Source organism: Symphodus melops (assembly GCF_947650265.1).
Source record: "Symphodus melops genome assembly, chromosome: 1".
NCBI lineage: Eukaryota > Metazoa > Chordata > Actinopteri > Labriformes > Labridae > Symphodus > Symphodus melops.
In genome coordinates, this window is record NC_136691.1 from 18661203 (window position 1) to 18678766 (window position 17564).

Sequence of the window (17564 nt, forward strand, 5' to 3'; positions counted from 1 at the left end):
TCATGATGTAGCTGTGTTATGTCCCCGGTCTAGGGAAACCTGGACACAACATAAAGCGGCCCCCACTCTTCCCACTCCCAACAAGAACCAGCATTTAAGGCCACTTTAGTTAACCCACAGCTTTTTATTTTTCTTTAAGGAGAGAACATGTACCCTTTAAAACAACAAACAAAAACACAAGGTACCCTCAACCTTACCTATCAAAATAATTAGAAAATCAAAAACAATACTTCCCCTAACTTCTACTAAACAAAACAGGAGAAAAATCTTTAAACAAAAACAGGGCTTCTCTCACGCTGGGGTTAAGAGGAAAACATAACACATTTCACAAAGTACAATAATCACAACTTTCTACGTGGCTGGCATAGTTGGAAATGGCAAGAGCAGAGCGGGCGAGCAGGATGAAGCCCCGGCCTTTTATGCAGCTCCTCCAATCAGAGTCCACTCCTCTCCTCCAGTCAGCAGTCGCCTTCTACGCCCACCTGACACATCCTATCCCAGACACGCCCACTCTCACACAGACAGGAGGAGAAACAAAACCACACACAACATAGGACCATAACAAGCTGTACTGGCGGAACATGAAGACGATTTACAGATTATGCTAAATATTGTTGCAGAATGGTGCTGGAAATGGAGATTAGGGGTAAATGAAGACAAAAGACGAGTAGTACATTTCAGACAAAAACTACTAGTAAGGAATCCAGTTATTTTTAAATTAGGTGCTGAAGTGCTATCATATACTGATCAATATAAATACCTTGGCCTGACACAGGATGAACATATGACTTATAAAGAAGCTGTGAGTGCTTTAACTCAGTCAGCTGGTAGAGCTCTGGGGTCTGTATTAAATAAAGTTAAACATTGTGGTAATCTGTGATTCCAGACATATACACAACTTTATCATTCATGTGTGTGTCCAGTGTCCGATTACGCTTCTGGTGTTTGGGGCTTCCGGGAACACCAAAGCTGTAACACTATACATCAACGAGCCCTGAGGTCCTTTCTGGGTGTACATAAATTAAGGCCAGTTCTCGCTGTGAATGGAGATATGGGATTGGAGCCTCCAAACATCAGACATAAATGTGAAACACTTCAGCTTTGGAATAGACTTGTTAAGATGTCGGACCAGAGACTCGCAAAAAAGCTCTTTAATTGGGATACCCGTCATTGTCACCCTTGGGCAAATGAGCTCAAATGTGTATTTAGTATGAATAATATGCCCTCTGTTTTTCCAAATAAGTTAACCTGCGAGATCATGGAGGTCAAGAGTAACATGTGTCTTATGTACAGAGAGAAATTGTCTGTTGACACATGGGGTAAACCAAAACTAAGAACTTATCGTCTCATAAAAGACGGCTACAGCGTAGAATCCTATGTTAAGTTTAATTTAACTAAAACACAAAGATCTCTCTGTGCACAACTACGTTCAGGAACTTTTCCTTTAGCACAAGAGACTGGCAGGTTTAATGCCATCCCTGAAGAAGACCGAGTTTGACTTTGTGATTGAGATGAAATTGAAAATGAGATTCATTTTTGTTCTACTGTCCACAATACGATGGTATTGGGGATGTCCTGTTAAAAAAAATGTCTTCAATTTATGTTGATTTTGTTTGGTTAGACGATTATGAAAAATTTGAAATGTGCTTCAAAAAGGAACCTTCCTCGTTTCAGATTTTATTTGTAAAGCCTGGGAAAAGAGGCAGAAACATTTGTGCCCTTGAACTTGAAAACATTGAACAAGACCAGGAACCTGCAACTCTGTAATGTTACCACCCCTGTAATGCAATGTATAATGCAATGTATTTTTTGGTGTCTTAAAAGCCCATGAGGGTTGGGCACAGTGTGTGCAAGACACGAAAATAAAATTCATTCATTCATATAAGACAAGTAAAGCACATTATTTCATTGGAGAACATTAAAGCACCATCAAAGTTGGACCTGTTGACTGATAGAGACATTTTTTCAAAATGTTGCGCTTTCTTTATCTTTTCATGTGAAAAACTTAAATAAACTCACGCTCAGATCATTACTCATGAGTATTTAATTTCAAACAGAACAATTTCTGTCTGTTTATCAATAAGGATAAACAGTGATTTTATTATAATAGGATCTTCCTGATGACTCCTTTTGACATGATTTTCTTCACTTGTCTGTGGGGTTGGTGATCTTGCCCATGAAGAGGATGCTCCCACTGGAGTTATCCAGGATGAAAACCAGGAAGGGTCTGTTAATTGTGATGGATGGAAGTCTTGTCCTAGGAACTAGCTCAGAATAGGTGACAGCTGTTGCCTCTGTTCCCATCTCGGTGACACTGAGCACAGTCTTGTGGGACACCTGTGGAAAGACAGAAGGAATCTTAGGAAAGTAAATACATTTTCTTTTCAGAAAATAATATTTACATCAGGATCTTCTGGATTATTCCTGAACTAATGTTTATGTCAATAAGTAGAAATAGATCCACGTTTGTTGACACATTTGTTTTCAACCTTTTGATCCAGTAGATGTCGCCCTTTAGAAACCAGCAAGAAACCAAAACTAACAAACACCTCCGCTCTCCTACAGCGGTACTTCTCCGATCCCTCTCCACTGAAACACTCATTTAGCACCATTAAGTGCAAGCAGCAGATAAATCAGATGAGGTTAGATCACCCAGTACAAAGGAATGGTTTGATATCCACAGTATGAACCTTTTTCCTTACGTTAACATTATACCAGTTATTTTGTCACGTTTTATTTTAAGTTTCTGTGTATTATTTTTACCGTCTAACTTGTCAGCATATGAAGGTGTCTTTGTGAAGACAACTTGTAAGAATGACTCTACACATTCCAACATACGTTTAGTGTGAGCCTGGGCAATTAATCTCTTTAATGATCATCTCCTTAAAAGGAATTGTCTACGCAGACTAGATGTCAGGTTCTTGATGAGAAACAGGTAGAAAGTGTCTTCCCCTACAGATTGGAGAAAGGATGCTGGAGTATGATGCACCAATGGGAGAAAGGAAACTGCACATCTGAAAATGCATAATTTGGTTAGATATTCTCTGTCTAGAGTATAAAAGGGTTCAGGGAATTATACCCGGGCTCAGACTTCGCCAACTGATGCAGCATCTGTCTGTCGTCGGGGACATGTAGTGTTGATCCCAGAGACTCTGTAACTTGCCTTCTTGATTCATCTGGTTAATAAAGTCTGTTAACCTGAAAGAGACGTCTTCAGTCATTCCTCTCATCCCATCAAAGAGTGCGCAGAGAGATTTGAGGTAATTATTTAACGGAGTCAGATTTCTATTTACAACATTTAGGAAAAGGATAAAATAGGCGACTTTTATCCAACAATTAACAAGTACAGGTTGTTTTAAGGAAAGAAAATAAAGAACTAAAGCAGTGAAAGGAGGCAAAGAGTTTCAGAGACGGGGAAAGAATATTCCAGTCTGAAGGAGCTTTATATTGAACTACCTGCGACCAAAAACTTAGGTTGAAGCCAGTTAAGGGATTCACTCATAAAGCAATGGTGAGTAAGGTTAGGGTTAGGCTTAGGTTTCTCAAGCAACAGTGAGCAGAGATAAACGTGTATATCGCGGTATGAAACTGCTTTTTGACAGCATTGAACTGTCCGTGTTTTTCAACCAGCAGCACTAAAGTTGGGGTAGACATGGACTCGAGCACCTAGATACTCCTTGGCCAAGTGTAAAATCTTCACCTTATCCTGAAAGTGTAAGAATTTGATCAGAGTAGGTCGAGGGGAAGATCTGGTTAAGCTGGACATGAAGGTGGTAGAGCAGTGGATCCTTTCAATGTCTGGGACTGTGGGAAAGTTTCCATTACCCAGCAGGATCAGGATGAGCTTATTTATGAAGGCCATCTTTTACTTCACTACGTTCAGGACTATTGATGAAACGAAGACTAGAGGAACAACTTCTATTCTCGACATCATCAACCTTTTCCTTCAGGTATGTCATGGTTTGGTTTTGTTCTGTTTTTGATCCTGTTTTAGTTTTCATTATTTCTCGTGTTCTGTGTATGTATGTTCCTAGTGTGTTTTACTTTAGTCCTTAGTATGTTTCCCTGTATCCTTGTGTTCTTCTATGTTGCCTGTTAGTTTATTTCCTGTCTTGTGTTTTAAGTCTAGTCTTTCGTGTTTCCTGTTTTATTTTGTATATCTGGTTGGTGGTGTCAGTGTTGGGTTTTACTTTGTAGTTGTCTTCAGTGTTCTGGTCTTGTGTTCTTTGTTCCTTGTGTTTCCCGCCTTTCTGATTACCCTGATGTTCCTCACCTGTCTCGTTAGTCTCACCTGCGTCTGATTACCCCATGTCTATTTAGTCTCTGTGTTTGCCTGAGTTTCTTGTCGGGTCATTGTATTGTCATTGTCTCGTGGTCTGTCGTCCTGGTATGTGTTTCATCTCCCTGCTCCCTGTGTTTTCTCCGTCGTGGTTTTTTTGGAACGTTTTGGATTTTTCTAAGTAAGTTTTTGTTTTTGCCTTTTTTGTTAAAATAAATAATTATTTTCTGCAATTGGGTCCTCCTCTCCTGTTTCCTGCCTGCACGATCGTGACAAGGTATTTTCCTTTATTAGCGTTTGCACGTTTTGTCAGCTCATTCGTATTATCCTCATTGGAGTCGACCCTGTGCTCAAGCTCCAAAACTTCTTCACACAGTGTCGACAAAGATCCTTGTGTATTGTTGAGACCGGTCTGAGTTCTGCTGACTTTTCTGTCTAGATGAACCAACATTTCAATTTTGATTTGCTGAATGTGAGAGGACATAACTCCATGACAGCAGGCGGCGGTACTTTGTTGTCATGATACGAGAACATCAATTTCACATCACTGTTGCGCACCAATCGTATTATAGATAGCCCACTAATCAAGAGAAACGTCTGATAAAAATTGAAAATAGCACTGCTGTTGCCAGCCCTTGGTCTTTTAATGTAAATAGAAAAGAAGAGACAGAGACTATAAATCAGGACAAACTATACTAATGGGTCAAAGCGTGGATGTAAATGAAGCCTCTGTGCAGCCAATCAGAGAGATTCTTCCCAACGACTGCTGGCGGCAATTAAACATGTTGAATCAGCCGACACCGCAAAACTATGGTGACCACCGCTCACCAACGGTTCAACTAGAGCAGACAGCTGATGACCTTTAGAGAGGGTAATGCTTTTAGACATGCAGGTTTGTAAGGTTTCAAACTCATCAAGCTAATTTACAGATCGACAATGAGATGAGATTTCCTTCTGCACCTGATAAGGCTGCTAAAACTGTGAACGGTAACACAGATAATGATACCACCTTACGTTATAGCACAATCTGTTGTTATTAAAATCTGCATGGATGTACATTGTGCTTCTTTGTTGGTCTCTCTCTTTTTGTCCTCTTTGCTTCATCAGTCACCATTCTCTTCCTCTTAGCCTCAGCCATTGTTTCAAATTGTGCAGAAACTGGCTTTTTTATAAACAATGTTTGTGTTTTAGCAGTTGCCATAAAGCTGTTTACACCCTCAGGATTAGCTCGGCACGCTGCCGAATTTACATGCCATGCAGCAAACGGGCCGTGCAGTGGACATAGAAGAGACGCCAATCTGAAAGTATAAAGTTATTGTGCTGTGAAATAACCCTTTGAAATTACTATTGTTCTGTAACCATGGTTCAGTTCTTAATAGTTTTCTTGATAGACTCATTATTTTCTGTCATGTCATGGCCTTTGAAGACAAGACAGGAAGTTGGCAACAGGAAGTTATCATCAGGAAGTACAGGTGTCACATTGCTTAAGTCATAGACATAATATACGTAAACACCTCATCAACTGACGCTGTCTATTGGAGCTAACGTGCAGCGTGGCCGCAATCTTGGATGGGTCTCTGGTCCGCTCGCTCTGCATTCATTTCTATTGAGGAAAGTCTATCCTCAATTACAATAATTATAATAACTACCCGAATTTCTAACGGATTTTCACACGGTTTGGTTTGTTACAAACAGCAGAAATGCAGTTTTGATACAGGACGTTTGACACGTTAAAAAATGTGTGTTTTCATGCCAAAAGACTTTGTATTCTGCTCTAACAAAGACATATGGTTGGCAATGGCTTCATAAAAGCATCATCTCCGGCAAAACAAAAAACGTGATCTACATGCCAAAATGTTCATGCGGCCTTGCATACATAGGAAAAACCACACGACCTTTAAAAACCAGAATAACAGAGCACAGGTGTGCCATCCGCAACAACGACCCGTCCAGCCCTGTGGCAGTCCATTTCACGGAGACCTGCCACAGTGTGGCATCCCTAAAATACATTGGTATTGAGTCAGTTAAACCCCCCCGAAGAGGAGGTAATGTGGACATTTTACTCCTCCAGAGAGAACTGTATTGGATTTGCACATTACAAACATTGAGACCAAAAGGATTAAATGATGACTTCAGCATCAAACCGTTCCTGTAAAAAATATAAAAATCAACAAAGCAATGTTTTTGTCCAACTTGATGATGTAATCTGATAATTGAATCTGATCATTTATGACTGTTTGTCCATACATTTGTTTATATACAGATGTCATTCACAGGGTTAGTACAGTAGATTCTCTTATTAAATGTGATAAATTAGTAATACTTGTTTTTTATTTCAGCCATCCCATCAAAGTCTGAGGGATGACGCCCCATATATTCACCTAGATATGTATGACGGCCGAGAAACCTGATGACCTTATATCTAGTGTATTGCTGGCTGTATATATGTTTGTACATAGGAAACTCTATTTTTTGTAAATATCCATCCTTAATTTATCACTGTATGTCTATAGGTTCTCCCTACTCTGGTGACTTATCATGTGCCCTTTGTGCGCCGACGCGAGTGGCCGCACATTCAGTAGCTCCGTCCCTGTCGTACTCGTCTTGATATGCTATTAGTTTGTTTTGGCTCTGTGCCAACTTCTACTTTTATAGTTTTTATAGTACACTTACAGTGTATAACTTTATATATCCTATGGATACTTTTTCGTGTTTTCGGGAGAATAGCAGCGGAAAACTTGTTTATTCAAGGGAGAAGCTGCTCTCACTCCAGACAGCGGGATAAGCCGGCATCGTTCACCCGATACCAGAGGAGCTGAGGTGGCGGTACAGAGGCTGTAGAGCTGGCGCTAAGGTAAAGGCTAGGCTAGCGGCTAAGCGATGGAGGTACAAGCCCTTGGTTCCGGTGATAGTTATGGGGAACGTAAACTGTCAAACCAGCAAGACAGGCGAGCTGGCTGCTCTTGTGAGGAACAACCGGACATTTAGAGAGTGCAGTTTAATGTGCCTCACAGAAACCTGGCTGACACAAAACACCCCGGACGCTAACGTGGATCTACCGGGCTTGACTACAGTGAGAGCAGACAGAGACACTAAACGCAGCGGGAAACGGAAAGGAGGAGGACTTGTGCTGTTTATTTACAACAGATGGTGCCACCATGGACATGTTACTGTGAAGGAAGCATCGTGCAGCAAAGACATCAAGCTGCTGGCGGTAGGTCTCCGTCCATATTACATGCCAAGGGAGTTGTCCCACACCATTGTTGTTGTTGTTTACATTCCTCCGCGAGAGCACGTTGAGACTGCGTGTGACGTCATCCACACCAACATCGCGCGACTACAAACACAGCACCCTGATGCTTTCATTGCCATCTCAGGGGACTTTAACCATGTTACATTGGACTCTACACTTCCGGACTTTCACCAGTTTGTAAACTGTCCCACCAGGAAGAACAGGACAATAGACCTGCTCTACGCAAACGTGAAGGATGCCTACCCCCCCCCCCCCCCCCCCCCACCCACCAGGGACCAGGTGAGCAAAGAGCTGAAAAGACTCCGCCCCAGGAAGGCAGCAGGCCTGGACAAGGTTTGTCCCAGGATGCTAAAGGCCTGCTCAGCTGAGCTGGGGGAGCCGCTTCAGCACGTCTTCAACATGAGCCTGTGGCTTGGGAAGGTTCCTGTGCTCTGGAAGACCTTGTGCCTCACCCCGGTCCCCAAGAAGAAAAACCCCAGTGAGCCAGGCGACTTCAGACCAATCGCTCTGACATCGCACGTTATGAAGACTTTTGAACGGCTGCTGCTCCAACACCTCAGACCCCAGGTCCAACACGCACAGGATCCCCTGCAGTTTGCATACCAGGCAAAGGTGGGCGTGGACGATGCCATCCTCTATCTGCTACACAGGGCTTACTCTCATCTGGACAAAGGGAGCAGCGTGATGAGAATCATGTTCTTTGATTTCTCAAGCGCCTTCGACACCATCCATCCCCTCCTACTGAGAGACAAGCTGACCGAGATGAGGGTGGACTCGCACCTGGTGAGGTGGATCACTGACTACCTCACAGAGAGACCACAGTACGTCAGACTGAAGGACTGCACATCTGACACTGAACCTTCCTGAGAAGGCTGGGGTCCTTCAACATCTGCAAAAAGCTGCTGCCGATGTTCTACCAGTCTGTGGTGTCCAGTGTCCTCTTCTACGCCGTGGTGTGCTGGGGAGGGCTGGCTCTGTGGTGGGTACAGAGCTGGACTCTCTGGTGACAGTGGTAGAGAAGAGGACTCTGGACAAAATACTCTCCATCATGGACAACACACACCACCCTCTGCACAGCACCTTCACCGGGCAGAGGAGCATGTTCAGTGACAGACTGCTGTCACAGTCGTGCTCCACGGACAGACTCAAGTACTCTTTTGTCCCCCTGGCCATAAGACTGTACAACACTTCACTGTCACGGCAGGGAAGAAGCACATAGTGAATCCTGGACTCATTTTTCACTTTTTTCTCACTCCTCATCTGCACTGCTGAGTCAGTCTCCAGCTGGACACTTTAATGCATATTGATATTCACCTTACTGAGCACTGGTCACTTTAATGATAACCACCCTAATCATGTCTGGTTTCATCCTACTGTTGTGTTATGCTACATCTGTAATGGTTGACATGATCACCCTAACTATTGTCTTTGACACTTAATGCTAATCTGCTCCTCAATAGATGGGTACTTCAATGACAATCACCCTATTCACTCCTGGTTTCAACTTATTGTTTTGGATACTTAATGCTAATCACTGCTCCTTTATGTTGCTGAGCATTTTAATGGCTCAACCTGCACTTTAATCTGCATCCCTAACTGTCTGCATTGACTGTTTAATGACTTTACTCACACCTCTGGCACTACCTCAAACACCACTGTACATGCACAAATAACACTAGTTTCTTGAAGATCAGCACATTTTGTTTCTAAGGTTTACAGGTCTCTTTTAATCAGCACGTGTTTTCTCTCCTTCACAGGTTATGTACATTTATGCTATATAGGTTTAAGTCTAATGCTAATGTTAACTGCACAGGTTAAATCTGTAATTATGTTTACTCTTTGTCACATAGGGGCTGCTAAATCTTGTTTGGGGATCATTGTATACAGAGGGGAGGGGGAACAACGAGTATGTATTGTAACTAATGTCTTGTGTCCTGTCTGTATACTGCAACTTATCTATCTATCTATCTATCTATCTATCTATCTATCTATCTATCTATCTATCTATCTATCTATCTATCTATCTATCTATCTATCTATCTATCTATCTATCTATCTATCTATCTATCGACAGTAAAATAAACAGGAGCTCAAGTTTGATCATATTTGACTATAAAAACTTCAAGTAGGGCTGAAAAAAAATAAAACATGTGTTAAATGTGTTTTTAAGTAAAGTTGGTTACGATGACAAAACATTTTATATGGTAAAAAAAAAAGATAATCTGACACAATCTATTATCAATACTGTACCGGTTATTGCAATTAAAAGCTGCATAAAATACTGGCATAGTGACTCGCTCTCCATTGATTCCTATAGACTCTGGTGCTAGCATAGAGCGAAGAGACCCATCCAATATGGCGGCGACATTTCATGCGTTCTAGCACGTAATGAGGCGTCTCCGTATATTATGTCAATAGCTTTAGTCTTCAGAACAGCATTCCCCAATCGCCTGTTTCCGTCTGTTTCTGCAAACATCTGCATACATCTTATGCTATATGTAGCATCGTCGGTATGTAAGGTCATTTTACAGCTTTATGTTTAATTGTAATTCATTATTTGCTGTTTATAATATTGCTACGTGTAGTTTGTTACAACATGTTACCAAGCTAGTTTCTGTTTATTTCATAGAGCAAAACAGCTTACAAGCTAGCTTTTTTTTGACAGTATGCTATGCTTGTAGTTAAACGCATTTCATAGGACACTAAAATTCTACAATGACAGTTAATGTGAAAATTACATGATACACGTGTAAAATAAGGAAGTTAAAAACATCTAAAAATTGTGTTTGAACTTAAGATGAAAGTATGTTGCAGTGTAGCACTAGGTCATAACAATAAACAATATGTTTGATCATACTTTTTTGTCTGTTCTCAGTTAAACGCTTTTTTATAGTCAATAAACCTGTGGACAAACTGGCGACTGCCTTCAGAGTTTGATGAACAGAAGGTCTTTAACTTACTGCCAAGATATGTTCACCATATGTATTGAGGGCAGCATAACTACTTAAATGTCTAAATATTACGTGTTTTTCGTCTCTTACCTTTGAGATTTTGAGCCTGATTTCTTCAGATATGCCTGAGAAATCAGCGCTGTCCTCAAAAGCGTTGATTATTCCCATTTCTTTCAGGGTTTTCTTCAGGAAAGCATCAGTAGAAATGGAAAATTTAGGCAGGAAGAGATCTATAAAACTGAAAAACAAAGGACATCACCTATGTCAGAAACAACAAAGTTGAGGATGAATTCAGCTCGTCTTATTTAGTTATATTGCACTTCTCATCAAGTTATGGGGGTGCCGGATCAGGTGTGCGTGGCAACCAAGGAAACAGGGTTGTAGACACTACAAAGATCCTGGAAAAGGACAAACTAACTATCATGGTTGTGTTTTGCTTTATTTATAGAGCTGAAAGAGAATCAGTCGTATTTCATACAGGTCCAAAGTCAATAATAATTAGCAACTACATTTTGGAAAACAACCCCAAAATCCAGCAACCCGCAACTGACGATATTTTCAAGGGACTTAACAGAAGCCCAAAGTCACTTATAACAAGCTGACTTGGCAACACTATTTATGTGACACACTTAGGGGTGGCAGGAACATAGACAGTGTTATTTTAATTTAGACTGGACAATTTGTGTGTAATTTGTAATAACGTATCACCAACTTGCCAGTGGAGTGGTCATAATTACGTGTCATCACACGTGTAAACGCTCATTGATGAGCTCCACCATGGTTTCTTCACTAAAGGACACAGTTGAGAGGAATTTCTCTTGTATGGATTTTAATGCACTGTGTGTGACTGAAAACCAGCTCATGAAAAATATTGAACAGCTTCAAATAAAATAAATGGAATAACGTCAGCCAAACTATGATCTGTGTCGTTGCAATAATTGTGGAGCATAGGTTTTAATGACTGATGTTTCAAAGCGGTGAAAAAGCTGGAGAAAGAAAATCGCAATCTTAATCCAACTAATGAATAAGACCACCTACCGCATTCTGAGTGAGTCTTGCAAGTGTCTGATGTAGTCCTTGTTCATGAAGCTCTCCACCTCCTCCATCTTGTCTTCATCAGGCAGGATGATCATCATGGAGGCGTTGCCTTTGTACGGTAGCATGACAACAGTGGTGTGGTTTACTCGATCCCAGTAAGCCTTGTAGTAGCCGGTTCTTGTCATCATGTCCACAGTTACTTTGGTGAGTTTGTCCACGTGGAAGTCCTGCTTATGTATCATATGAGTTTTGAAAGGTGTCTCCCACATTCCTGTACAACCACAAATATCATTTTTATTAACAGCAGATGTCTGATTAAAAATCTCTATACTTTTTTAAGTTCCTCAAAGTATTTGTTTTAATTATTTGCATGTAACTGGTGTGTGTGTGTGTGTGTGTGTGTGTGTGTGTGTGTGTGTGTGTGTGTGTGTGTGTGTCTTAGTCCATCTTGGTTTACAGACAAAAAACCATAAATTCAAACTTGCTTCTTACCCTTAAAGTAGACGTAGTTAATTAGCACCATGGCCACATCAGGATCCAGGTCCTTCACCATATCTTTGATCTTGTCCCGGGTTTTATTTGCAATGAATCTGTTGATGTCAGCTTCAGCCTCAAAGGGATTGGTGCTGACAGTGAAGATCTCACCTTGGTAGAACTGCTTAACATCGTTCAGGAACTTCTCCAGAGGATTGAAGCCAGAACGCACTGCAGCAGCATTTCCAACGTCTAGCTGAAGATTCTCCTGACTGTGTCCATAGATGTCAAAGAGATACTTGTACGCATCATTGACCTGGGTTTGGTTGAAGGCACTGTAGCCCAGGCTGGAGAAAAGCTGGCTGTGGGTTTCCCCTCGAGCCCCTGCAGAGATCATTGACAGGGCGGTGGAGATGCCCAACGGTGAGAAGAAGATGTTCTGTCCAGGATCGGCTTTGGCGTTAAAACTTTTGTAGAGGGCAAAAGCAAAGTCAGCATTGGTAGAGGACAGCTTGTTGTCGGAAATAGCTCCAGTATGGCTGTGATGGTCTGCCCAGGCTACAGCCAGCAGCAGTGCTGCAAGTGCACAAATACTGGCTATACCATACATCTTCACAGCCTGTCAACATGACAGAAAGAAGAACGTTTTTAGTAGCTTGTCCTTTTCATAGTTATAGTTTATTAGTTTATTTGGTGACAAACTTAATGAATGAATGATTCATTGATAAGGCATCAGTGTGACATGAGACAATGTGGAAACACTGTACATAATAACATTGAGAATGAAAAGTGTTAAGTCAACGACAGCTTGACACATTTAACCAGGATGTTCTTTGAGCTTTACACTTCCACTGTCACAAATTCTGTCACCATATTCTCAAGGGTTCACTTCCAATATTAAATACAAATGCATCTCACTTCTTAAATTTAAGTTCTCCAAGCATGCATTCAGAGGAGGTCCACTCTTACCAATCAATGTCCTCTTCAGTGCTGCTTAGCAGAAACTTGGATATGATATTCTGTCGATCTTAGAGTCACAGCAAACAGATCTGTTAAAAATTAACCAGGAGCAGCCTCCTCTTTCCTGTAACTGAAAATTCAACAAGATCATGCAACAAACACAACATGTGATTAGTATTTGTGTTGAGTAGGTGGACTTTTGGACTTGTATCACGTTTCTGTAGTTTTCATAGCATTAATACATTGGGGAAAAAAGTAATTTTACAGGAAATGATCAGTAATTTTTAACAGGTTTTTCCAGTTTTCCAATAAAACGATGACATGCTGCATTTGCAGACATTTTCAGTAATTTTAGGTTTTAATGAGGCATTATTGTATTTGCATATCTTTAACTGCAATTTTACATGCAATACAGTTTTTATGGGTTTCTTACCATTTTGTATAAGATAATGTAAAAATGTAAAGTAACAGTGTCTAGCAGGAATTTAAATATTTAGCTTTCGAGTTACATGTACCTAACCATAATGATACTACATTATTAATGTATTTGTTAAAGGTAATTAAACGTATTTTATAATGTTCAAATTTAATTTTACATAAAATGTGACGTCATTTTACAGACCTTTCCTAATAAGGTCTTTACCGACCTTTTCCTCCTGTAGCAGTTTGTTTGCTTCCAACGTTTGACACACTGTCACTCGGGTTTATGTCATCTTGTAAGTTTTCTGTCACAATTGATCCAGCTTTAGTTGTTACCGAAGGTCCAGCTCCTGTTAGACAGGACGTAAAACGTACGGTCACTCTATCTAACTTGATTCCAGTTGTGCGTCAGCCACAGTGTGAATCTAGCAAAGTTCATAGCATGTTACAATTTGCTCTACTAAATGTTAGATCTCTATTAGGCAAGTCACTTTTAATTAATGATCTCATAATCGAAGAGAATTTGGATTTTATGTTTTTAACTGAAACTTGGTTAAATGAGAGCAACAGTGCAGCAGCACTTATTGAAACAGCTCCTCCAAACTTTAATTTTATCAGTGAAGTTAGAGAGTCGAGGAGAGGAGGTGGAGTAGTTGCTCTGTACAATAACAAGTACCAATGCAAACAGTTGTCATATGGGAAATTCTGCTCTTTTGAACACATTGCACTCCAGCTGAGCTCACCCTGTTGTGCAATATTAGTCACTATCTACAGGCCACCAAAGTATAATGCAAACTTCTTTTATGACCTCAACAAACTATTGTCTGCTGTGTGTGTTGATTATGACTGTGTTGTTATAGTGGGTGATTTCAACATTCATTTAGACAATCCAAGAGATAACAGTGTGAAAGAACTTATAAACATCTTGGAAAACTTCGATCTCTCCCAGCATGTAACAAATCCAACACATAACAAGGGACACACTCTGGACTCGGTCATCTCAAGAGATCTAATGGTTTCTGATGTTGTAATGAATGATGTTGCCATCTCTGATCACTACTGTGTTTCCTTTAAAGCTTCCATCTTGGCTGACTGCAGAGAAGGCAAAACAGAGCTGATCAGAAAACGTTACATTGATGACAACACATGCACACTCTTCACTGAGGCATTCACTAACACACCAGCTCTACACTCAGCTCCTGTCAAAGACCTTGTAGATACGTTCAGCGCTAAAGCTAAACCTGCTGAACTGCTATCTGTAAAGGCATGCAATGATTTTGCGTCGCACTTCACCCAAAAGATTGAACAGATTAGACAGACAGTCACTCAGTCTACTACAAGCAGCCTGACTGTAACTCCTGTACCTCCTAATGAAAACAATTTAGCTAACCTGGCACATTTTCACCTTCTAGATCCAGTAGCATTAACAGACATAGTTCAACACCTCAGGTCCACTACATGCAGTCTTGACATTCTGCCCACAAGCTTTTTAAAAAATGTTTTACCTGTTTTGCACCAGATGTATTGCAGATAATTAACAGCTCTCTACAGACAGGCACTTTTCCTAAGTCGCTAAAGACAGCAGTGATCAAACCCCTCCTAAAAAAGAGTAATCTGGATGCTTTATCAATTAATAACTACAGACCCATATCTAATTTGCCTTTCTTAGGCAAGATAATCGAAAAAGCAGTGTTTGTGCAACTTAACACTTTTATGGTACAAAATAAATACTTCAGTGTTTTTCAGTCTGGATTCAGGTCAAAGCACAGCACTGAGACTGCTCTTATCAAAGTGCTAAATGATATCTATGTGAACAGTGATGCATCTAAAGTCTCAGTTTTAGTGCTACTGGATCTTAGTGCTGCATTTGATACGGTGGACCATAACATACTGCTGGACAGACTTGAAAACTGGCTTGGAGTTTCTGGAACTGCCTTAAATTGGTTTAAATCTTACCTGCAGGACAGGGTCTACACTGTGTCTGTTGGTAATTATGAATCTGAGCATGTGAAGATCACCTGTGGAGTTCCTCAAGGTTCCATCCTTGGGCCGCTTTTATTTAACATCTACATGCTCCCTCTCGTTCAGATCATGGAATATTACGTTTCCTATCATAATTATGCAGATGACCCACAGCTCTATATATCAGTGTCAACGAATGACCATAGTCCCTTATACCCACTGAGCAAGTGCATCAACGAAATCACTGAGTGGATGTGTCAGAACTTTTTACAACTGAACCCAGAAAAGACTGAGGTGATTGTTTTTGGCCCTAAAGAGGAAAGGTCAGAGGTCAGCACTTGTCTTGAATCCATGTCCTTAAGAACAACAAATCAAGCCAGAAATCTTGGTGTGATTATGGACTCAGACCTCAAATTCAACAACCACATTATGATGGTAACAAAATCAGCTTATTACCATCTGAAAAATATTGCAAGAATCAAAGGTTTTCTGACCAAACAAGATTCAGAGAAACTTGTTCATGCTTTTATTTTCAGCAGGCTGGATTATTGTAATTATTGTATTGTGTGTTTACAGGCCTTAGTAAAAAATTTGTCCGACAGCTGCAGCTGATCCAGAACGCAGCAGCCAGAGTCCTCACCAACACAAAGAGGGTGGAGCACATTACACCTGTGCTTCAATCACTGCACTGGCTGCCTGTGTGTCAGAGGATCGACTTTAAAATCTTACTACTGGTCTATAAAGCATTAAATGGTCTTGGCCCTAAGTACATGTCAGATCTACTTGTAGAATATAAAACATCCAGACCGCTCAGGTCCTCAGGAAAAGGTTTACTCAGTGTTCCCAGAGTCACTTTTTAGTCACTACGCTCCTCAACTGTGGAACAAACTCCCTGAACAACTGAGGACTGCTGCCACACTCAACTCCTTTAAATCAGGCCTTAAAACGTTGTTATTCGCACAGGCTTTCAATTAGAAATATACTGTCTGACTTACTGCAACACATTCTTCCTTTTTTAATAGTTTTAACAGTTGTTCCTTTATCGAGTATTTTCACCTGCATCCCCGTCTTTTAATGATGTATTTTGCATTCTTTCCTTAAACTCTGTTTTAATGTTTTTCTGTTTTTATGTCTGTAAAGCACTGTGAATTGCCTTGTGTCTGAACAGTGCTATATAAATAAACTTGCCTTGCCTTGCCTTGCCTTGCCTTATCTGAAGCCACTGAGCCTAAAAATGCAACCTCACGCTCACTGTCATCGTCGTTACCTGCAGCTTGGATTTCTTTTACTGCTCCTGACCTACACACTCGTGCATAGTGTCCTTTTTTCTTGCACTGATTGCAGAATACATCTCTGGCTGGGCAAATGTGTTTGCTGTGATAGGGTGCCTTACCACACCTGTTGTATTGTGTTGAGTGTCATGATTTGTGTTTCTCTCTTGGGCTTGTTTCATTGACTTTGGTGATTTATTGAATGTTTTAGTGAAAGTCTTCGTTTTCGCTTTGACACTGTCCACGTTGCAGGGGTTTACTTGTCTGAAGTTAGTTTTCAGAAGATCCTGCTGCTTCTTCACGAGCTCGCTTTGGAGAATTTTCATGACTGCTTTGTCCAGCATAAGCTCAGCATCCATCTGTAGCGACTCCGAGAGCCGCTTGTCACTTATCCCGACCACGAGTCTGTCTCTGATCATTTCGCTGTGCAGGGCACCATAGCCAGTGCTCTGCCAGGGCATACAATCATGTGATAAAACTGTCTGCAGTCTCTCCTATTTCTTGTTGTCTTTGGTTAAACTTTGCACGTTCAAAAATGAGATTTCTTCTCACAACAAAATGTGCCTCCAACCTGGCTACCATTGTGTTATAATCACTCGCCTCCTCATCTGTAAGGTTCAATGAAGTAAGCACGTCCTCTGCTTCTTCTCCCATTGTGTAAATCAACGGGATCTAACATGTTAACGTGTTCACCTGGTTTTCTTCTGGACGTAGCTTGAGCCCAGAAGCTATCCTGAATCGTTCGAACCGTTTGGTCCATTTTGGCCACTCTTCTGGCTTTTTGAAGTCAAATGTTGGTGGCGGTGAGATCTGAAATGCCGTTGGTGGCGCTGCGACTGCTGCCATTCTGTGTCACGATCGATGTTAACTGGCGCTACAATCGTGTTAGCTTCGGTTAGCTCGGCACTTACTGCGCTTGTTTCTTCAAGCTAACAACGCGAGTTCACTCCGGTCAG

The 17564-nt window shown here is 41.0% G+C and overlaps 1 protein-coding gene and 1 long non-coding RNA gene across 5 annotated transcripts in view; one reads left to right on the forward strand and one right to left on the reverse strand.

The window, feature by feature from the left end:
* LOC306835230 (alpha-1-antitrypsin homolog) overlaps nt 1-13089 on the reverse strand; it is a 30552-nt gene extending 17463 nt beyond the window's left edge. The window contains exons 1-6 of one of the 4 annotated variants that reach the window (XM_079361664.1): nt 12965-13087; nt 12014-12614; nt 11522-11792; nt 10574-10721; nt 5495-5577; nt 2260-2337 (exon numbers count right to left, since the gene is read on the reverse strand). In XM_079361664.1, coding sequence (XP_079217790.1) covers nt 5503-5577; nt 10574-10721; nt 11522-11792; nt 12014-12605 — 1086 coding nt within the window. In that variant the 5' untranslated portion in view covers nt 12606-12614; nt 12965-13087 and the 3' untranslated portion in view covers nt 2260-2337; nt 5495-5502. Of the gene's footprint in view, nt 1-2097; nt 2338-5494; nt 5578-10573; nt 10722-11521; nt 11793-12013; nt 12615-12913; nt 12934-12964 lie in introns of those variants that run through there. The other 3 variants (XM_079361661.1, XM_079361662.1, XM_079361663.1) reach the window with 3 other exon arrangements.
* The window catches only part of LOC306830190, a 332171-nt gene that overhangs the window by 40003 nt on the left and 274604 nt on the right, over nt 1-17564 (forward strand). The window lies entirely within an intron of this gene.